Source organism: Mytilus trossulus, chromosome 2 (assembly GCF_036588685.1).
Source record: "Mytilus trossulus isolate FHL-02 chromosome 2, PNRI_Mtr1.1.1.hap1, whole genome shotgun sequence".
In the NCBI taxonomy this organism is placed as follows: domain Eukaryota; kingdom Metazoa; phylum Mollusca; class Bivalvia; order Mytilida; family Mytilidae; genus Mytilus; species Mytilus trossulus.
The window spans coordinates 41,379,651-41,398,003 of NC_086374.1; the positions used below are offsets into that span (position 1 = coordinate 41,379,651).

General features: G+C 32.4%; 1 protein-coding gene across 1 annotated transcript; it reads left to right on the forward strand.

Moving 5' to 3' along the window:
- Positions 1-5,380: 5,380 nt before the first annotated feature.
- On the forward strand, positions 5,381-17,739 carry LOC134705769 (uncharacterized). The gene is made up of 5 exons (XM_063564487.1): positions 5,381-5,549; positions 6,878-6,913; positions 8,380-8,535; positions 15,770-15,796; positions 17,422-17,739. Exons 1-5 carry the CDS (start codon positions 5,381-5,383, stop codon positions 17,562-17,564), a joined length of 531 nt encoding a protein of 176 aa, XP_063420557.1. The 3' UTR covers positions 17,565-17,739.
- The last annotated feature ends 614 nt before the right edge of the window (positions 17,740-18,353 follow it).

The window sequence follows — 18,353 nt, forward strand, 5'->3', positions numbered from 1 at the left end:
TAATAGAGACATAATTTTGTATATGTCAAGGGGAAACTTCTTGCAAATCATTATTATTTATATATATATAGGAAGATGTGGTGTGAGTGCCAATGAGACAACTCTCCATCCAAATAACAATTTAAAAAGTAAACCATTATAGGTTAAAGTACGGCCTTCAACACGGAGCCTTGGCTCACACCGAACAACAAGCTATAAAGGGCCCCAAATTACTAGTGTAACTGGTAGAAAAAGAGAATTTGGTGAAAATAAAATCACTATTTTTGTAGAAAATTCACAGACCTTTGTACAGAGATTTTTGTTATGTTCAGCATGGGATCAACGCAAGGGTACATTATCCTTAAAAGTCTATTTAAAAGTATTTGAAACTAACGTTTGCTTTGTTAATTGTGCATTTCAAAATTCCCCAAGGGTTACTGGGAAATAGAAATATAGTCACTTAGTCTTCTCCCGACCGGCAGTAAAACTCTTGCCGAAGTGGGGCGTCCGTTTGGCTGTGCGGGATCTATCAAGTTCGCAGTCGCATCCGGTCAGAATGGGGACGTTAAATCCGATGTCTCGTGTAAAGAGAGTGCCACACTCTTTGCACGTTAAGAACCCTTGCACCAACTCTTTGAGAGAGCCGTGGTGTAGTGGTAGTGCATCGGACTACTAACACAAAGGTTCCTGGTTCGATTCCCGTGCGGGATGAAAATTTCAGGAACTTGATTTTCGGCTCTCCCTTGACACCATTTGCGAGTATGGTCTTAAAGAAACGATGATAGTCCGTCGGAAGTGGAAAGGGATTAATATAAGTTGCAAAACTTGTTTCCCAATCCACTATAAATAAATATGTTTAAACTAAAATAAAACTCTTTGAGGGGTCCGTAGGTGGCCTGCTGCAAGGCAAACTTTCTGTTCATATCCAATACATAAAATTGAGAATGGAAATAGGGAATGTGCCAAAGAGACAACAACCCGACCAAATAAAAAACAACAGCAGAAGGTCACCAACAGGTCTTCAATGTAGCGAGAAATTCCCGCACCCGGAGGCGTCCTTCAGCTGGCCCATAAACAAATACATACTAGTCCAGTGATAATGAACGCCATACTAATTTCCAAATTGTACACGAGAAACTAAAATTAAAATAATACAAGACTAACAAAGGCCAGAGGCTTCTGACTTGGGACAGGCGCAAAAATGCGGCGGGGTTAAACATGTTTGTGAGATCTCCCCCCTCCCCCATACCTCTAACCAATGTAGAAAAGTAAACGCATAACAATACGCACATTAAAATTCAGTTCAAGAGAAGTCCGAGTCTGATGTCAGAAGATGTAACCAAAGAAAATAAACAAAATGACAATAATACATAAATAACAACAGACTACTAGCAGTTAAATGACATGCCAGCTCCAGACTTCAATTAAACTGACTGAAAACATCCTCATTTTCCAGTGGAAGTCCAAAATTCCACGACCATTGGCCTCTTGTATGACAAGACCTACCTATTGTATTTATTGTGAACTTGTTCTTGTCCTGAATTTGCATGAAATATTTGCCACTGGACGTTAAGCAACCAACAATCAATCAATCAATAGCTTCATACTACCAATTGAGTTTAAAACAAGTATATAAGTTTAAAAAAGAAATTCTCAGATTTAACACCTACATTTAACTTTAAAAGGTCATAACAGTTTAAAACAATACAAATCTACACACACACAAACTAGCTTAATTTCAAATGGTTATCAACCTGAAACGTTATCAGATCATACATAAGCTCACCTTTGTCGAGGGGTCGTGTGAGGTTCATGTATTGTCTTGGCGTCCGCAATTACAAAAAGATCTTTTCTGAAATTACTTGACCAAATGTTACCAAATGATTTTTCAAGAGTGAATCTAGGAAAAACAATATTCATCAACAAACATGACCACTGTCCGTTAAAATGTATTCGAGTTTTTAGTTACAGCCGATTCCATTAAGTATGTAGGCAAACATAATATCTTTGGTTAGCTTGCTTGTTAGCTAAACCGTACCCTCCTTTCGAAGTAGGGTAGTTTACAATACCTAACAAAGACTTTTCTGTTTATCAAGCAATATAACCAAAGAAATTCCCTTTGAAATCGGCTTTAATACAAAAAGTTCAAGCAAGTAGGGCAAAACTTTCCGAGTAAAAAAAATCAAAATGTCTATCTACCATGCACATTTCAGAACATTCAGATCAGATAACGAAACTGGGTCCAGCAACATTTATAAGCAATTTAAGATTTTGACCCTCACAGTGACCATTCGCTTTCCATTCATGATCATTAAATTGAACTGTAAAACATTTCTTGGTACCTTCTTAATTCCTTTATAAGTCTTATGTAAACATAATTATGACAATAACTGTTGTGAGCACAAGATTCACTGCACACTTTTAAAGTTCTGGTTCATCAAACATTAAAATGTGAACTTAAGTTTTGAGACTTTTTTAATCGACACGATTGAGATTTTTGTATATGAGAACAGGGGTTTATCTATTAGTTGAAAATACGGCTTTGAACTAGCTTTCAGTACCTGCGAGCATTCGTCGTTCAATACTGTGTGTCTTTGTGTTATTATTTAATGTGATACATTTTTGTGTTGGTACACCACTGTAACCGGCAATGAAGGAGGAAATGAGGAGGCTTGGTTAGGTGGAAGTGGGACGGGGTATGCGGAGCACTGACAAACATGTCTATGCGGCATGGGCTTTGATCATTGTTGAAGCATCAATGCAAGGGGCATTTAATATCTTAATAAAACTATTCTTATTTTAGATACTATATATTGTTCTGTGATATTGGACGAAAGATGTTGCCCTTTTATGTAATTATGTTATACAAGTTACGATCATTTGAAAACACATATTAAACAGCCAAATGGATGCACAAGAGCTAAAATAGGAGTCATAGATCCTATTGACAACACTTATCTGCCCAATTTTATTGATTTTGTAACATTTGTTTCAAATATGACCAACCTCTTATCCAAAATCACCAGCACCGTATCAGGACCCACCAGCACAATGACAGGACCCACCAGCACAGTATCAGGACATGATTAAATTGAGAAAATGCTAAATTTTAATAAATTGCAATGTTTTTTAACTAAATACTTTTGTCGTGTGGATTGCGGTATAGAAAGCGGACTCTATGAACATTTTTGTTTTATTTTTTCAGTTCGAGATTTTCTGAAAATGAGCATTTTTGTGTTACGCTTGCTGAAACAGTTTAGAGCGTCAACTTTTCAATGGTTTATATGTGAACCCATAAGAAACAAAATTGAAAAATCTCAACTGTTTTCTTCCATTTTTTATGAGTGAAAACCTCAAAAATCATCATTTTCTTCTTTGTTTACATTTTTTCATTGATCACCAGCACCCGTCAGGACCGAATCACCAGCACAGTACGTTCTCTCGCAGGACAACCATACCCACCGTGATAATTCAGCCCTTTTTCCACTTCACAATCAAATATTTCTTAACCATATTCTCTACGTCGTTATTATGTTCTGATGTGCTATTCAAATATTATGAAAGCATTTTGAGATCTAGTAAAATGATACTATTCTTCTCGCCTCGTCAAACTGAAACATAGTAATAGGTTTTTAAGCGTTGGTGGTAGTAGTTGCGTCAATAATTTCAAGTTTATGATGAGTTCAGTTTATCGGGAAGGTCAATGCTATTTGGTTTTGAAATTGACACATCTCATTACCAATGATTTTGTTTTGGTCCCGCATTCTCAGTCATAGTCTATTGACTTTTAAACTATCGATTAGATTACATGTCTAATTAAGTTTGTGATTAGGTCGGTGAATTAGGAACATCTTGTGGTTAATGTTATTGGTTTCAGTTGTATAAGCAATACAACTTTCATTTCTATTGAAAATTATTTGTTCAAACATTCTCAGCCATGTACTATTGACTATAAATGATTCTTAGTTTACATGTGCGAGTTTCTGATAAGTTCGGACTATGGGGAACCCCTTTTGGTAGATCAAATGGCATTTGGTATGCATTTGAATGAGTATATAAAAATATCATTCCCATGAAGATTGTTTGGCTCTGTACCTTCAGTCATGGTTCATTAACTTGAATAATTTGCATTACTAACGTGTAAAAATATTGCTATAATAATTTCAATAATTGCATTTTACTTTCAAAATAATAAGAATGAGAGATATATCTGCGTGTTAACAGTTTATTCAAACTAAACGAGAATTTCCATCAACATTTAAAATGATAAAAAAATATTACTATTTTTAAGCTGTACTATATAAGTAGAAATGACTTTATTGTTCCATGCATACATCTTGACATTTCAATACAATGTAATCGTCTAGCATTGGTCAAATGTACGATATTAGGAAATTAGATTATTAATAGTTTATACACAATACATGTATCTTCTATCTAAGAGTTATGTCAATGTATCTTTACATTATTTACTGCTGGAGGTGTTTTGATGGCCTCGTTATAAAATTGACATACTAACCTACACATGTATCATATATATGCGAATCAACTAATTATATAAACTTCACTGTTTTCGAACCATATTCGAAATCTTATTAATATCCCAATGTTAACAATTTATTGAAATGGATCTAAGTTTCTTTGAAATATTGATTTGATATTGTTTATTTGATTGAGTATTGATTATCTCATTTTCATCGATAACGCCGTAAACAAAAACCTTTTTCATATGATCCAGAACTTTTGAAACGGAATTTAAACTAGACTTCGTGCAAAGCTAAGATCATTGAAAATCAATTTTACAATTAACGCCAGGAGAATAAAGCTTATTGGCTTTAATTTTAAAACCTTCGAGTGTCGAGGACATAAGCGGTAGGCATGACAGCTTGTTAGAAGTTACATTACAAGAGACGAGTGCATTATCCCACCGCACAATGTAAATAATAATAAGTACGGAGATAGAAGGCAATTTAATAGACTAGTAGTGTAAGGTTTAAATCTACAGCTCTGAATAATGAGCAACTGTTTTGACAAACAATTTAAAAAAGAAATAACAATCATTACAAGTTCGCCCTTTTCTTAAGTCCGCGAGTTTAACGCTATAGGATTCGTTCGACCCGAAGAAAGAAGATAAAGGGAAAGAAAGAAGATTTAACCCTGCAGCTCCAAAGTGAGGCACAGGCTCTGGAAGTCAGTGATAGTATACATAGGATACATACGAAATTGTTTTTGCAGAACACTACCGTTGGTGAAAACCTTTCGCCAAACTTTAACAAATTATAACAACAGCGACCCCAATGACAATATTTTACATCTAGAGGTCTTCATTCGGTAATCAACAGAAGACAGCTGTCAATCCAGTTGTTCGGGATCTTGTTTTTGCAACAACATATTTAGAATTATGCAAGTCCTTCCAAGCACGATAAACACTAATCCAACAACACCTTTGGCAATCTTCCATTGTATAGATCACAACTGGAGTAAACTACACTACTGCAGCAGGAAGAAAAGAACAGCATGGAGATTCGAGAACACGTTTATGTCAGAAACTTTGGCTTTGTTGAGCATAAGTAATATTTATATATCTTTTTAAACTCTTCTAGAATCAGTCAAGGTCGTTTGTTCTCTTAGTACAGTATAATAAAGTATCTTGATTTGAAGAAGATTTGCTAATATACATAATAACAAGGAATGTGAGCTCTAAAAAGCTCTTTTCATCATTTCTTGGGGGCTTTCGCTCATTCATCATTATGAATTAATTCTTTTGGCCTTTATAATTCAAGGGGAATTATACTACCCCAATTCAATAATATATTAGATGATTGGGTCAATTCCTGCAAGGACAGTAATTTCTCTGGTCAAGTAGCTCAGCCGTTCCGGGATTGGCCCAGGTGACATTTCTGAGTTATTACAGTTAAGTGTCTGCAGGAATCTCCCTATCATGGTTAAGTATTTAAAAAGGTTAAATTTTTCAATGAATGAGTAGCTCCAAGAAACCCAATAATGTAACATCTTAATTTATAGACATGTTTATTGTTGTGCATTGTATTTAATTTGTATACTGATGTTCGGAATATATATGTTATATAATAAACATTTTCAATTAAAATGTGCTAGGTATAAAAGAAAAATTGTTTTATTGAACTTTAGTTTATATAAAATACATGTATCTTCTATCTAAGAGTTAAGAAACCCCCGTCAATCTTTACTGTTTACTGCAAGAGGAGGTATGTGTTTTGATGGCCTCGTTATGAGATTGACACACTTACCTACACGTGTATCATATATATATATTAATCAGCTATCCCACCTACCGTTCCCAACTACACCATTCTGGGCCCGAATAACATACATGTATCTTACCAGTATGTAATTATTGTTATTGACCGATATATAGTGAAGCTTAATAGATTTTTTGTTGAACCTACGGGAACTATCACTCAGACTTTTAAATAATCTACAACACGTAATTGTACAAAATATTGATGTTATGTGTTCTCAAATGATTGTTGTAACATTTTAATTTATAGAAATGTTTATTGTTATGCATTGTATTTAATTTATATAATGATGTTTAGAATATATATGTTATGTAATAAACATTCAGCTGTTGTCTGCTCTATGTCGGTGTGCTGTCGCTTTGACACATTCCCCATTTCCTTTCTCAATTTAATATTTCTTTAAAATGTGTTCTGTCAAAATATGCAGTTTTAATTATAAAGTATGATATCTTTTGGTTTATTTATTCATACATTTTTTTTATTAACGGCTTGTATGTAATTATGATATAGGGTCAATTAAGATCTGTTATGTTGTTTAACTGTTTTTAAGTTATTCATTTGAAAGTTTCAAAATGTCAGTTGAACACAAGTATAATTTGTTAGATTCTGTGTTTCAGGTAACGGCCTAGCACCTACTAAGTCAGCATTGACGGGTAAGTCTTGATTATACAAACATTTTATATAAGTTACATATAGTCCAGCAACACCTTCATTCGTGATATTCCAAATTTTTTATTTAATTTTCTAAAAGCAAACTTAACCTACAAAATTACAAGACTGCTCACTCAAAGGCGCATTATGCTTTTATGAGACTGTTTATTGAACGAAGATTTCATTGAAAGAATATAGATTGCAAAGAAAACAGATTGGATTGTATTGAAAACCACCAATCGTGCTGTATGGGCTGTACTCATTGTTGAAGGCCGTACGATGACATTATTTGTTACCTTCTGATTCACTTGATCTCTTTTGAAGAGTGTCTCATTGGCAATCAAACCATAGCTTTTTTCTATATTCAGGCAGAAACATTTGGCTAAATACAATCTTGTGTATATTTGAATAACATTTATATCAGAAAGGCCCGAAACATCGTGAGCTTAAATCCATCAATTGGAAACACATCTTCAAATTACTGATGGATTCAGTCAAGGATTGTGATAGGAAGTGGGTTTAAAACGAGAAAAAAGACGTAGATACTCTTTTCGAACGGATTAAGGCTATGAGGTCGAACATACAAATCAGAAACTGAATGGGTCTATTAATACTCATGCTACAAGACGAAAATGTTGCAAAACACTAGTTCTACCTGCATGAAAATATGTGGTTGTCCCTGCAGATAAAGCCCCAAACAACATCGTCTTTGGTGTGTTAATAACATTATCTAAACTACTTGATAAATTAATAAGATCCTGATGCAATCGTTGTTCTGTTTTATCTTCCTTTGGAATTTCGACCAAAGGTAAAGAACTGGATCTTCCATCACTGTATTGAATACCTAAACTACATACAAACAACGGTATATTGCTTGGTAATGCAGTGAATAAAAATACCTTTATTTCAATAAAACATACATAAACAACAAGAACGACGATAATACAAATAACATATACACATACGGATGAATCAACATTGAGCACAAGGACCCTACACATTTCTGACGGAAATTAAGTGCTTCAACCCCAAATAGTAGTCAAGTTAACATAAAATATAAAATTCATTTTTTTTTCATATTTAAAATAACAGAACTGTTGAAACCATCAGCATTTTTTACATGCATCATAACAATGAGTAAGGTCTCTGATGTCAGCTGGTAGAAATAAACTACCTTTGAATTCCTTTTAAGTGTTATAGAAAAATAATGAAATCAATTTGGTTGATTATTATTATAAAAGATCTATGTTTAGAAATCGTACCATTACCTATATTTAACCATGTTGTGTGATGCCTCTTCAATTATCGATTATTTTAATATCAGTGTAAATTTTGCATTATTCAAGTCAACAAATTCTTAATTGATCATGAACTTTTTATTCTATGAATCACTTATAACGAGTATAGGTATTTCAAAACTTGTAAATTTTTCACAATAGTGTTAGTGTTAGTGTTTTGTTTTTTAAAGGTTCTACCAGTTTACCTCCATGTGTAGATCATGATCATAGATGTTTACAAGTTTCCTACAAAAACTTATTGTGCAATCCAAATGCACTACCTGATACAAAGAGATACGCTATTCAGACATGTCCTTTTACATGTAACTATTGCGCTGAATATTTAGGTATGTATATTTTCCATTTGGTCTGTTGGTCTTGGTTTTTTGAAGCCATGATCATCTCAGTTTTATTTTTGAATAATGAGTCCTTTTAGGATTTTTCGCCCATAAATGTGTTAAAATAAGATAGCAAAAAATCATTGAAATGTTATTTTTTTAGACGATTTATCATTTATTTAGGTGGACATCAAGCGATCAATACGTTCGGATTTCTAAATTTGGTTTAGAATCAGGCAGGGGTGAAAGCATGAAAAATCAAAATTGTTCAAATTATTTAATGTTGTATGAATATAACATTCGTGTGTATTTTTGTATTATTGTCTTTCATTTTAAGATATGTGTTTTCTCTATAGAAAATCTACTTACAATTTGGTTTGTCTCTGTTATTATGGTTCACGTAGTTGTGTATTTAAAGGGATTTAGATTATAACTCAATGTTGACTGCTATAAACAAAGGCAACAGTAGTATACCGCTGTTCAAAACTCATAAATCCATGGACAAAAAACAAAATCGGGGCAACAAACTAAAACCGAGGGAAACGCATTTAATATAAGAGGAGAACAACGACATAACACTAAAATCTAGCACACACAGAAACAGAAACCACATTGTTGACAGTTTGACCTATGATGTCTGTTTGTTTTGCTCCCATACTGTCGTCAATATAATTAAAATTTATTCAATTGTCATACGAACGGAAGATTAAGCTTGCTATATAAGCCACAGTTTTCTACAAACAAAAAAACCTGTACCAAGTCAGGATTATGACAGTTGTTTTCCATTCGTTAAAGGAGTACGTCCGGTAAGGGCCAATTTTGGCCTCAAATTTCAGGTTCATCTTTTATTTACACGTAAGTGTCTATTTTAATTGATTCAATTAGTTTGTGTTAAAGATTTTAACTAATTTAGTCATTTAAAAAGCTCCAATTCAAGCTGAAATATCAAAAATCTATCAAATATGACCAAAAAACAGTCACTTTTCAGATGGTTTTTTTGTCAAAAATGAAAGTGGCGGCATCCGTGTACATTCTCAATCTTTATATATGCTATGTATTATTATTAATAACAACTTACATTTCAATATTATGAATGAACACGAATGCGGTCACTTTCATTTAAGACGGAAACCGTTTAAAAAACTAAAATGCTAAAATTGTGAAGATTTCAGTAATTTTGCATGACTTAATGATGTTAGTACCCGATATATGTGCATTGTTTTGTCAAAAACAGCGCATTTTTATGTAGCAGAAGCATTCAACTGTCTAGTAAATAGCTAAAAGATTACATTTTCATGATTTTGTAAAACAGCTATATTTTGGGGCCAAAAAGAGGTCTTACTGAATTTACTCCTTTGATGTTTTGTGGTTTTGGGTGCGCCAGTCCGTTTTGAATTTTAGTCGGTATTTTATGTTACTTTAATATTATTTAGTGCTCTGATCAATTAGTTAAATGTAACAGAGAACATCAAGAGGAGCTTCGCGCGTCTGGCGTAAATAGTTTATATATATTTTCAATCCTAGTATCTATGATGAGTATTTTTGACAAATTAAATCTGTTGTAGCAAACAAGTAATTGAAACAAAAAATGTAATTATGTTATTAAAAGATAAATTTCTACTCGAACAATATTTATATTTTAATAAATTGTCATCAATTTAACTATTTGTCCAAAAAACTAACACTTGCCGTGATTGTTTTAAATAATGTTTAATATGTTGATTAAAATATACCTTTCTTATTTATAAGAAAATATATGTGCCTTCGGCTGTTGTCTGCACTATGGTCGGGTTGTTGTCGCTTTGACACATTCAACATTTCCTTTCTCAATTTTATTCAAAGTCAATCTTTAAAAACTAAAAAAATTTCTTGACAAAATTCTCATTTATATTAAATTTTTATTGAATTTACTCGACATATTCTCGACATTCTGAGTTTTGTCTTAAATTTTCTTTACAAATTCTTGACATTCGAATACTGTCTTGAAATTTATCGACATATTTTCGACATTCTTATTTTTTCTCAGTATGGCTTGACATATTCTGCACATTTTGAATTGTGTCTTGAATCTTGACAATTCGGAATTTTACAAATCATGACCCATATGCATGATATAACTTTTATCTTTATATCTCTTTATATAATATACTGCTGTGTCAAGTTACACTTGATACAACAAAAATAAAAGTTGGGCATGTGAACTAATTGAAAAAATTTGGTATATAAATATGTTTACAAATACACATACGGCTATGAAATCTAAAGTATTAACAATACAACTGTGGGTAAGTTGACAAAAAACAATTAAAATGTGAGTTTTAAAATAATTACAAATATTGATTCCTTAATCGTATTAATAATCACTAAATAATTAAAACCAATAAGACTGTAGCCATATTTCATTCTACATTCAAAATATTCAGTGTTATTATGGTAAATAATTATTGTTCCAAAATGTGGTTTTTATAAATAGCAAAGTATGATGGTATCCTAATGTAATGTCATCTGTTGGAATATGTATTAAGTACTACACGTTGACAGGGTGTTCCCCATAAAATTAAGGTATTCCACACCCCTAAGTACACGCAACTGTCATATGAAAATATACTGCTTTACCTGTAATCAGTCATGCATCTTATCAGTTGACCGACCATGCGACTACACTTAAAAAAAAGATTGTTGATAGATGGAAATGAAAATCATCATTAGAATTATGAAATTAAGTATTTTAACATAAAATCAAATTGAAAAACTTCCCAATGCTTTATGTTCTATAGAATTCATTGGTCTTATGAAATGGACCTCAACAACTTTGTGGTCGGGTTGTTGTCGCTTTGACACATTCACCATTTCCTTTCTCAATTTCATGCATAGATTAGATCTAAAAAAAAAATGTTTAGGAAGGAGTTATCACAAATATTTAGTTTTGATAAAAAAAACATATATGAAATTTAACACTCAATTTTGAATAATAAATTTGTTTGGTTCTAAAATAATGAATGATGTTCTTAAATCAACATGGGAACAAAGTATTTGACCTAAATGAAAGGCCGCCCCCTTATTAGCCACAAAAACGCAAACGATTAATTGTGGGATCCAATAGTCACATTTCAAAACTGTCTCAAGTCACCTATTTTAGTAAAGCAAAGGAGTAGGTTCAGTGAGACCCTTTTTGGCCCCAAAATATAGCAGTTTTACAAAATTGTGATAATGTCATCATGAAACTAATTATTGGAAAGTAGAATGATTCTGCTACATAGATATGTGCTGTTTTTGACAATACAATGCACATATATCTAGTACTAGCATCATAACGTCATGCTAAATTACTGAAATCGTCACAAAATTAGCATTTTAGTTAAATTTTAGACGGTTTCTGTCTAAAACGAAAGTGGCCGCATTCGTGTTCATTCATAATATTGAAATGTAAGTTGTATTTGACGATAATACTTTAATAAAGGTTGAGGAGGAACACGGATGCGGCCACTTTCATTTTTGACAAAAACCTTCTAAAAAGTGACGATTTTTGGCAAATTTGATAGATTTTTCATATTTAAGCTTGAATCGGAGCGTTTTTAATGACTTAATCAGTTAGAATCGTTCACAAAAACTAATTAAATCAATTGAAGTAGACATTTAAGTGTTTAAAAAGTGTCTAAAATATTTCATCAGATGAAATTGAAAGTTGAGGCAAAAATCGGCCCTTACCGGACCTTCTCCTTTGACTGGTAGTTTTGCGAACAGCAAAAATCTAAATGCTGTTTGTCGTTAACTTTGACATATATTCCAAGTGAAAACAATTAATTAAACGTTCAATAAAAATAAATCAAAATTTAACTACATGGGGGTTATTCGGGTTATTCCCACTTAGTTGCACCCAAAGGGTGTCTTACTGTACACAATTAATCTTGATTTTGCAAAGTCTTGTTTAGCATAAAAAAAAGTGTATATAACATAAATAGATAGTCATAAACAGTGCAGAATGAGTATGTACATATTTCAGTCGAAATGTATACTGTTGAGATAGTGTCAAGACATATTTAAGACTGCCAAGAATGTGTCGAGATATATTCAAACAGCTTTAAATAAAGGCAACAGTTTTATACAGCTGTTCAAAACTCGTAAATTGATTTATTCTTACATACTTTTGATTTTTTAACCCTGTATGCGTACATTGCCTATGTAAATTTTAAAATTGTTTGTATGCACATTGAACGACAAATTTATGTGACGTATATAATTTTTCTGACGTCAGACACTCAAATCATTCCATGTGTTCGTACATAGTAGATGTTTTTGTGTCCTGTTAAATTGTTCCTTTTAAAATTGTTATACGATGATGACTGATGTACCCATATTTTGACTATTTTATTAATTGTGACTGTTTATTTAACGCATCATGTAAATGTAGTGGAATTTGATGAGACTGTTATTAAAGTGAGAGGGTTAGCGCTATAGAACCAGGTTTAATCCACCATTTTCTACATTTGAAAATGCCTGTACCAAGTCAGGAATATGACAGTTCTTGTCCATTCGTTTTTGATGCGTTTTGTTTTTTTATTTTGCCATGTGATTATGGACTTTCCCAATTGATTTTCCTCTGAGTTCAGTATTTTTGTGATTTTACTTTTTATGGACAAAAAACAAAATCGGATTACAAACTAAAACTGAGGGAAACGCATTAAATATAAGAGGAGAACATCGACACAACATTAACCATTTCCCTTTCATGCATACTTGACCTTTACTTATCGAAAAGACATTATCGAAGTTTAAATGAACACTGCATTCGCATCAATGGTCATACACATGTTATGTAGGGCTCAAATGAAAGATAATTGGTAAAAGTATTTCAAAAAATTAAGTTTCAAGATAATTCGTCAATTTTTGGTCACGTGACTGTTTGAGAAAAGGTGAAAAAATACGAAATCCTTGGGCAGAAATTCATGCAGAGACATATTGGTGGGCTAATAGGGTCAGGTTTTGGTGGAAACACAATGCATAGAGTCTGTTGAAGCAATATAAGTTATCATAGTGGTAAAAATAGACGCATAACGTGCTATACGCCTTGAAATATAGATGTCCGTTACATTCAAAGTAACTGATTTTAGACGCCATTTTTGTCCGATTTCAAAATTGGACCCTAGTTATTTGTCTAATTCGTTTTCAATCAATCAGCAACCTAAACTTTGTTTTACAAGGGAAAATTCATTGAATTACCAATGCTAGCTTGATCTGGGACACCCTTGACCGAGCCCCATGGAGCAAAGAGGGTAAAAGGGGGTAGTAACTTGGCACACACATTCTTGTTAACAAAATTCGTAGGTTTCCTTTTTGAAATTGAAAGTAAAGTTAAGTTAAGTTACATTTAATATAGGAAATTATTTTCCATCTCCGGCAGTTAGATTCTAACTCTCAATCTGAGCGCCTTGGAATAGATCATCGTACCCCTGCGCCACTGACATTGTAATGGGTATATTGAAATTTAAGTACTTAATTCTACTACTACAGAAGAAATTTAAGAAAAACAATAATATAAAGATTCTCACCTACTTTGTTTTCTTTTTGGAATTATGTGTTCAGATTAGAATTTTTTGTTGCCAAATGCATGATTTTTACGCAAATCTGGGAGGAATCCATTCTTTAAAATGTCATTTTTTCATTGAAATATACATGTTCCTTTATTCAAACAAAAGCGTTTTCAACTTTATCATACCGAAACACTTATGAACCATGTTTTGTTACATCTATTTCAACTTTGCCAAAAAAATTAGAATATTTTAGTGTTTTTTGTCTCTTTTCTCATAATATCTTTAAGAAATGACTTCGGATTTTTAGCGCATTTCAAGCTTGTGATTGCGCTGCTACACTAAAAATTACAAGTACAAGTTAGAACTATTAGTTTAATAATATTCTTCAAAAATTCACTGCACAATTATTGAGAAAAGTCATAAATCATCTTAAAAGAGCAGTTTTCTTTGCCCTTCTTTTTGAGAATATTCCTCAAAATTCAAAGAAAAATAAATAGTGTTTACAGAAAAAATACACAACAGTAAGGGGCGACTTGTTTATTAACTAATAATGATAGAGGTTTGATGCACCTTAAATCGCATTGCTGGTTATCTGAGGATTAATTTGATCCATTAACCACATCTGTACGTCAGCAAATGGCGATGGAACAAGTCTAAATGCCCAAAAAATTCTTGAAATTGACTTCACCGGTTAGCTGTACCGGTGTTAACGGGAAAGGGTGAAAATTTAACACACACAGAAACGAACTCAGCATTAGACAAAATCCGATGAGAATAACAAATATAACATCAAAACCAAATACATGAATTTGGGATAGAAAAGTATCGTTACACATCTTATAGTAATGTGAATTCACACTCAAATATAAGAGAAAACAAACGACACAACGGAAACACAACGTAAAAATGATACACACACAGAAACGACCTATGATATAACAAGGCAATTTTCTGACGTGGTACAGGACATTTTTTAAAGAAAAATATGGTGGGTTGAAACTGGTTTTGTGGCATGCCAAACATCGCACTTTAATGGCAATGTTAAATATAACATTAAAATGAAAACATACTATTACTGGACTACAATACAAATAAATAGGAGAACGAATTAGACAAAGAAACACATGAATAATAGATTACAAAATGTAAGGAATTTGTCAAGTCATATTCAGACATTATTTAGAATGTCAGAGTGTCTCAAGAGATATTCAGACATTATTAAGAATGTCAAGAATATGTAAAGACTCATTGAGACAAATTTAAGACAGTCAAGAATTGGTCGAAACTAATCCAGACTCTTATCAGATAATACAGGAAGTATACAAGAAATATTTAGACAATGTGCCTACTGTCAAGACGCTTGTCAAGATAAAACAAGAACCTAATTAGACAAATCATACTATGTTTAGAATATTTAGAATAAACAATGTCGAGTAAAAATTCATGCAAATTCAGACAAAAACTGGTCTTTTCAGACTTTTTGACCTTTGAAGTGCTTAAAATTGTGAATACATTCATTAAAGCTTTACTTAACATTTGTTTTTGTATAGAATAGAAAAATAAAGGATATTGAGTATCTATCCATCTGTTTATGGTTTTATCCGATTGGTAAATTGATTTTTAGTAAATCAATAATGTTTCCTCATAAGTGCTCTTAAATAAAAAAATTAAAAAATCTCAACTATATTTCGTCATTTATATTTTAATTTCAGCTGGTTTCACTCCGACTCTAACTACAGGTAAGCTCCATTTAAACATAGTGCCAAAATACTTTACCAGTTTTGAAAATTATCAATTGTTGGAAACACGTAATAACACCTCTCGACTCAAGGAGTAAAGCTATGTGGGCTACGTTACGGTAACATTGTATGCTGGTGTTCATTTCAGAATTTGTAAACTGTAGGAAGCCAGGAAAAATTGTAGTTGCTTCTTTTTGAACTTTTTTCATTTTAATGATGTCTTGATTGAAATAACTGTACCTTAATTTACAGCATTAACCTGCCAAATTATTTTGGTTACATATGCATGTTCAAAAACTATACGGATTTCATTAGTAAAGACGTGCATCACACACAAAATCTGCACTAACAGAGTAATGCGTCACAACAAGGGAAATAAAAAATACTTCAAATTTTACGGTAACAACCGCACATTTATTGGCTGATACGATGAAAAGTAAAATCACAAAAATACCGAACTCCGAGGAAAATACAAAACGGAAAGTCCCTAATCGGATATGTCTGTAGCTCAACTTACTAGTGATATATCTTAGATATCTAAATAGTCTTATCTGTAATTTTTACATTTTGTCGTAATTCCGATAATGATATTTTTACTAATTCGCATAATATGCAAGCATATCAAATAAGAATATTTGTAACGCCAATTATTATTTGCCAAAGAATAACTAATAACTAATAATAGCTCCAAGGATTACAATTTTATACACCAGACTCGCGTTTCGTCTTGAAATTTAACTAAGTTTAGTATCACCAATAAAATGATAAACCCTTAAATTTGACATATAGGGTTTTGTCTGTGGAATAGCAATATGGTTTTGTCATGAAGGTAAAACGGATAATTTCTGCAAAATGATTAAAAAGGATTGATTCAATGTCACTTGCTTAAATTAACTTAAACATTATATATATGTCTGGAAGGACATGCAATATTACAGGATTGTTTTTATATAAGTGCAGACAATACAAATTGCACCTTGCAATACCTCTGTAAGTCCCGGAGGGTATCATCAGTTTAGTAGTTAGAACTTTGGTACTGACATGATCTATAACAAACCATATATAAAATTGCCTGTTTATAAATTTTGAAATTATATTCAAACTCAATTTCCTCAGGCAAAATTGACCTTAGATGGATTTGGCTAGCTTTCAAACATTTGGCTAGGGAAGTTCCTCATAAAGGTTAATCTAGACAAGCGCTGCGCAAGCATGTAATTATGTAACGTATCGTAATATTTTTTTTCAAGAGCAAGGTAGACATTTTATTATCGCAACAATGTAAACAATGTTCTTATTCACATAGGATATTGCAACGTTTTTGTATCTCAAGCATATACTCTTTGGTATTTAAAATACCTCTGGATTAGAAGTGTACAGATGTAATCCACCCTTTCCTACACAAGGATATGCCTGAAACAAACCAGCTTTTGGTTTTGTTATCTGTTTATTCGGTCTTTTTGTTATTTTACTTGAAGTATTAGTTTTTAAAAATGCAAATTTTCCAAATAAAGCCTATGTATCAGTTCATCAAGTAAACTTTTTCTTGTTTACACTTTATCATAACTCGCATCCGTTTTGCACCTCAATGATTACTATACAAGACTCTTATTTATTTATTTTTATAGGACCTCCTTGCGAAGACAAAATGAACTGCACCATACTTGTCGCCAGCAACACATGTGATGTGCCTATAGTTAAAACCCGCTGTGCAAAGTCATGTAATATCTGTTCGCAAGGCACTCTTTTAAATGTACAACCAGTTGGATAAAACAATCAATTGAATATATGAACATGTTTTTTTACTTTTCAATTCTTCTAACATCCCTATTTGAAAAATGAATTTAATTTGTTATAGACTTTTTATAGGATCCAGGACAAACTCTCTCTTGACAAGTTTGGCTTAGATTTTAACCTTTTTCGGCCTTTTTCTATAAATGCACGTGTACCATCCTCATATTCCGACACTGGTAAGATGTTTGTTTCAATTCCATAAATAAAAGTATTGGAAATAATTATTAGTGTTCCAACGTGATTTATTTACAACAAAAAGTTCAACTTTCTTTCCTTAACAGATGAAAGTTTTGTGATGGCGTCAATAGACGTTTTGTTCTCATTGTGGTTCTCCAACAGGTTATAATTCTTTTCATTGCGCTTAAAGATCTCTCTGTTGTGGATGTTGGAGCTGTCATTGTTAGACAGACAGATATGATATCAAAAATGTTCAGATAGAGATTTTTTATTGGTGTGACGAATGTTTTATGGAGTGTCTTGGTTTCGTGTCCAACATGGCCATGCTCCGTCTGGTTTACCAACGGGAAAATTATTTTTTCAAGTTGTTCAAGGGTGCCAATATCATCTCCGAAAGTATTGTATATCTTATTAATATGATCTAATGTCAATTCCTGTAGTTTATCTGGAACAAAATATTCTGCAAGAAACTTGTCTCTACTGATTAAATTAAACGTAATCCCAATTCCTGAACAAGAGGTTCAAGAAAAACGTAGAATAGAGAAACCTTCCAGTATTCTTGTAGGTCTTGTACAATGTGATTTGCTCT

Bases quoted from the DNA above. Each gene is read 5' to 3' on its own strand.
- LOC134705769 (XM_063564487.1), top strand. From the start codon at position 5,381: ATGCAAGTCCTTCCAAGCACGATAAACACTAATCCAACAACACCTTTG. The intron at 6,914-8,379 runs GTAAGTCTTGAT...TGTTTTTTAAAG, and splicing joins TACTAAGTCAGCATTGACGG to GTTCTACCAGTTTACCTCCA. The intron at 15,797-17,421 runs GTAAGCTCCATT...TTATTTTTATAG, and splicing joins CACTCCGACTCTAACTACAG to GACCTCCTTGCGAAGACAAA.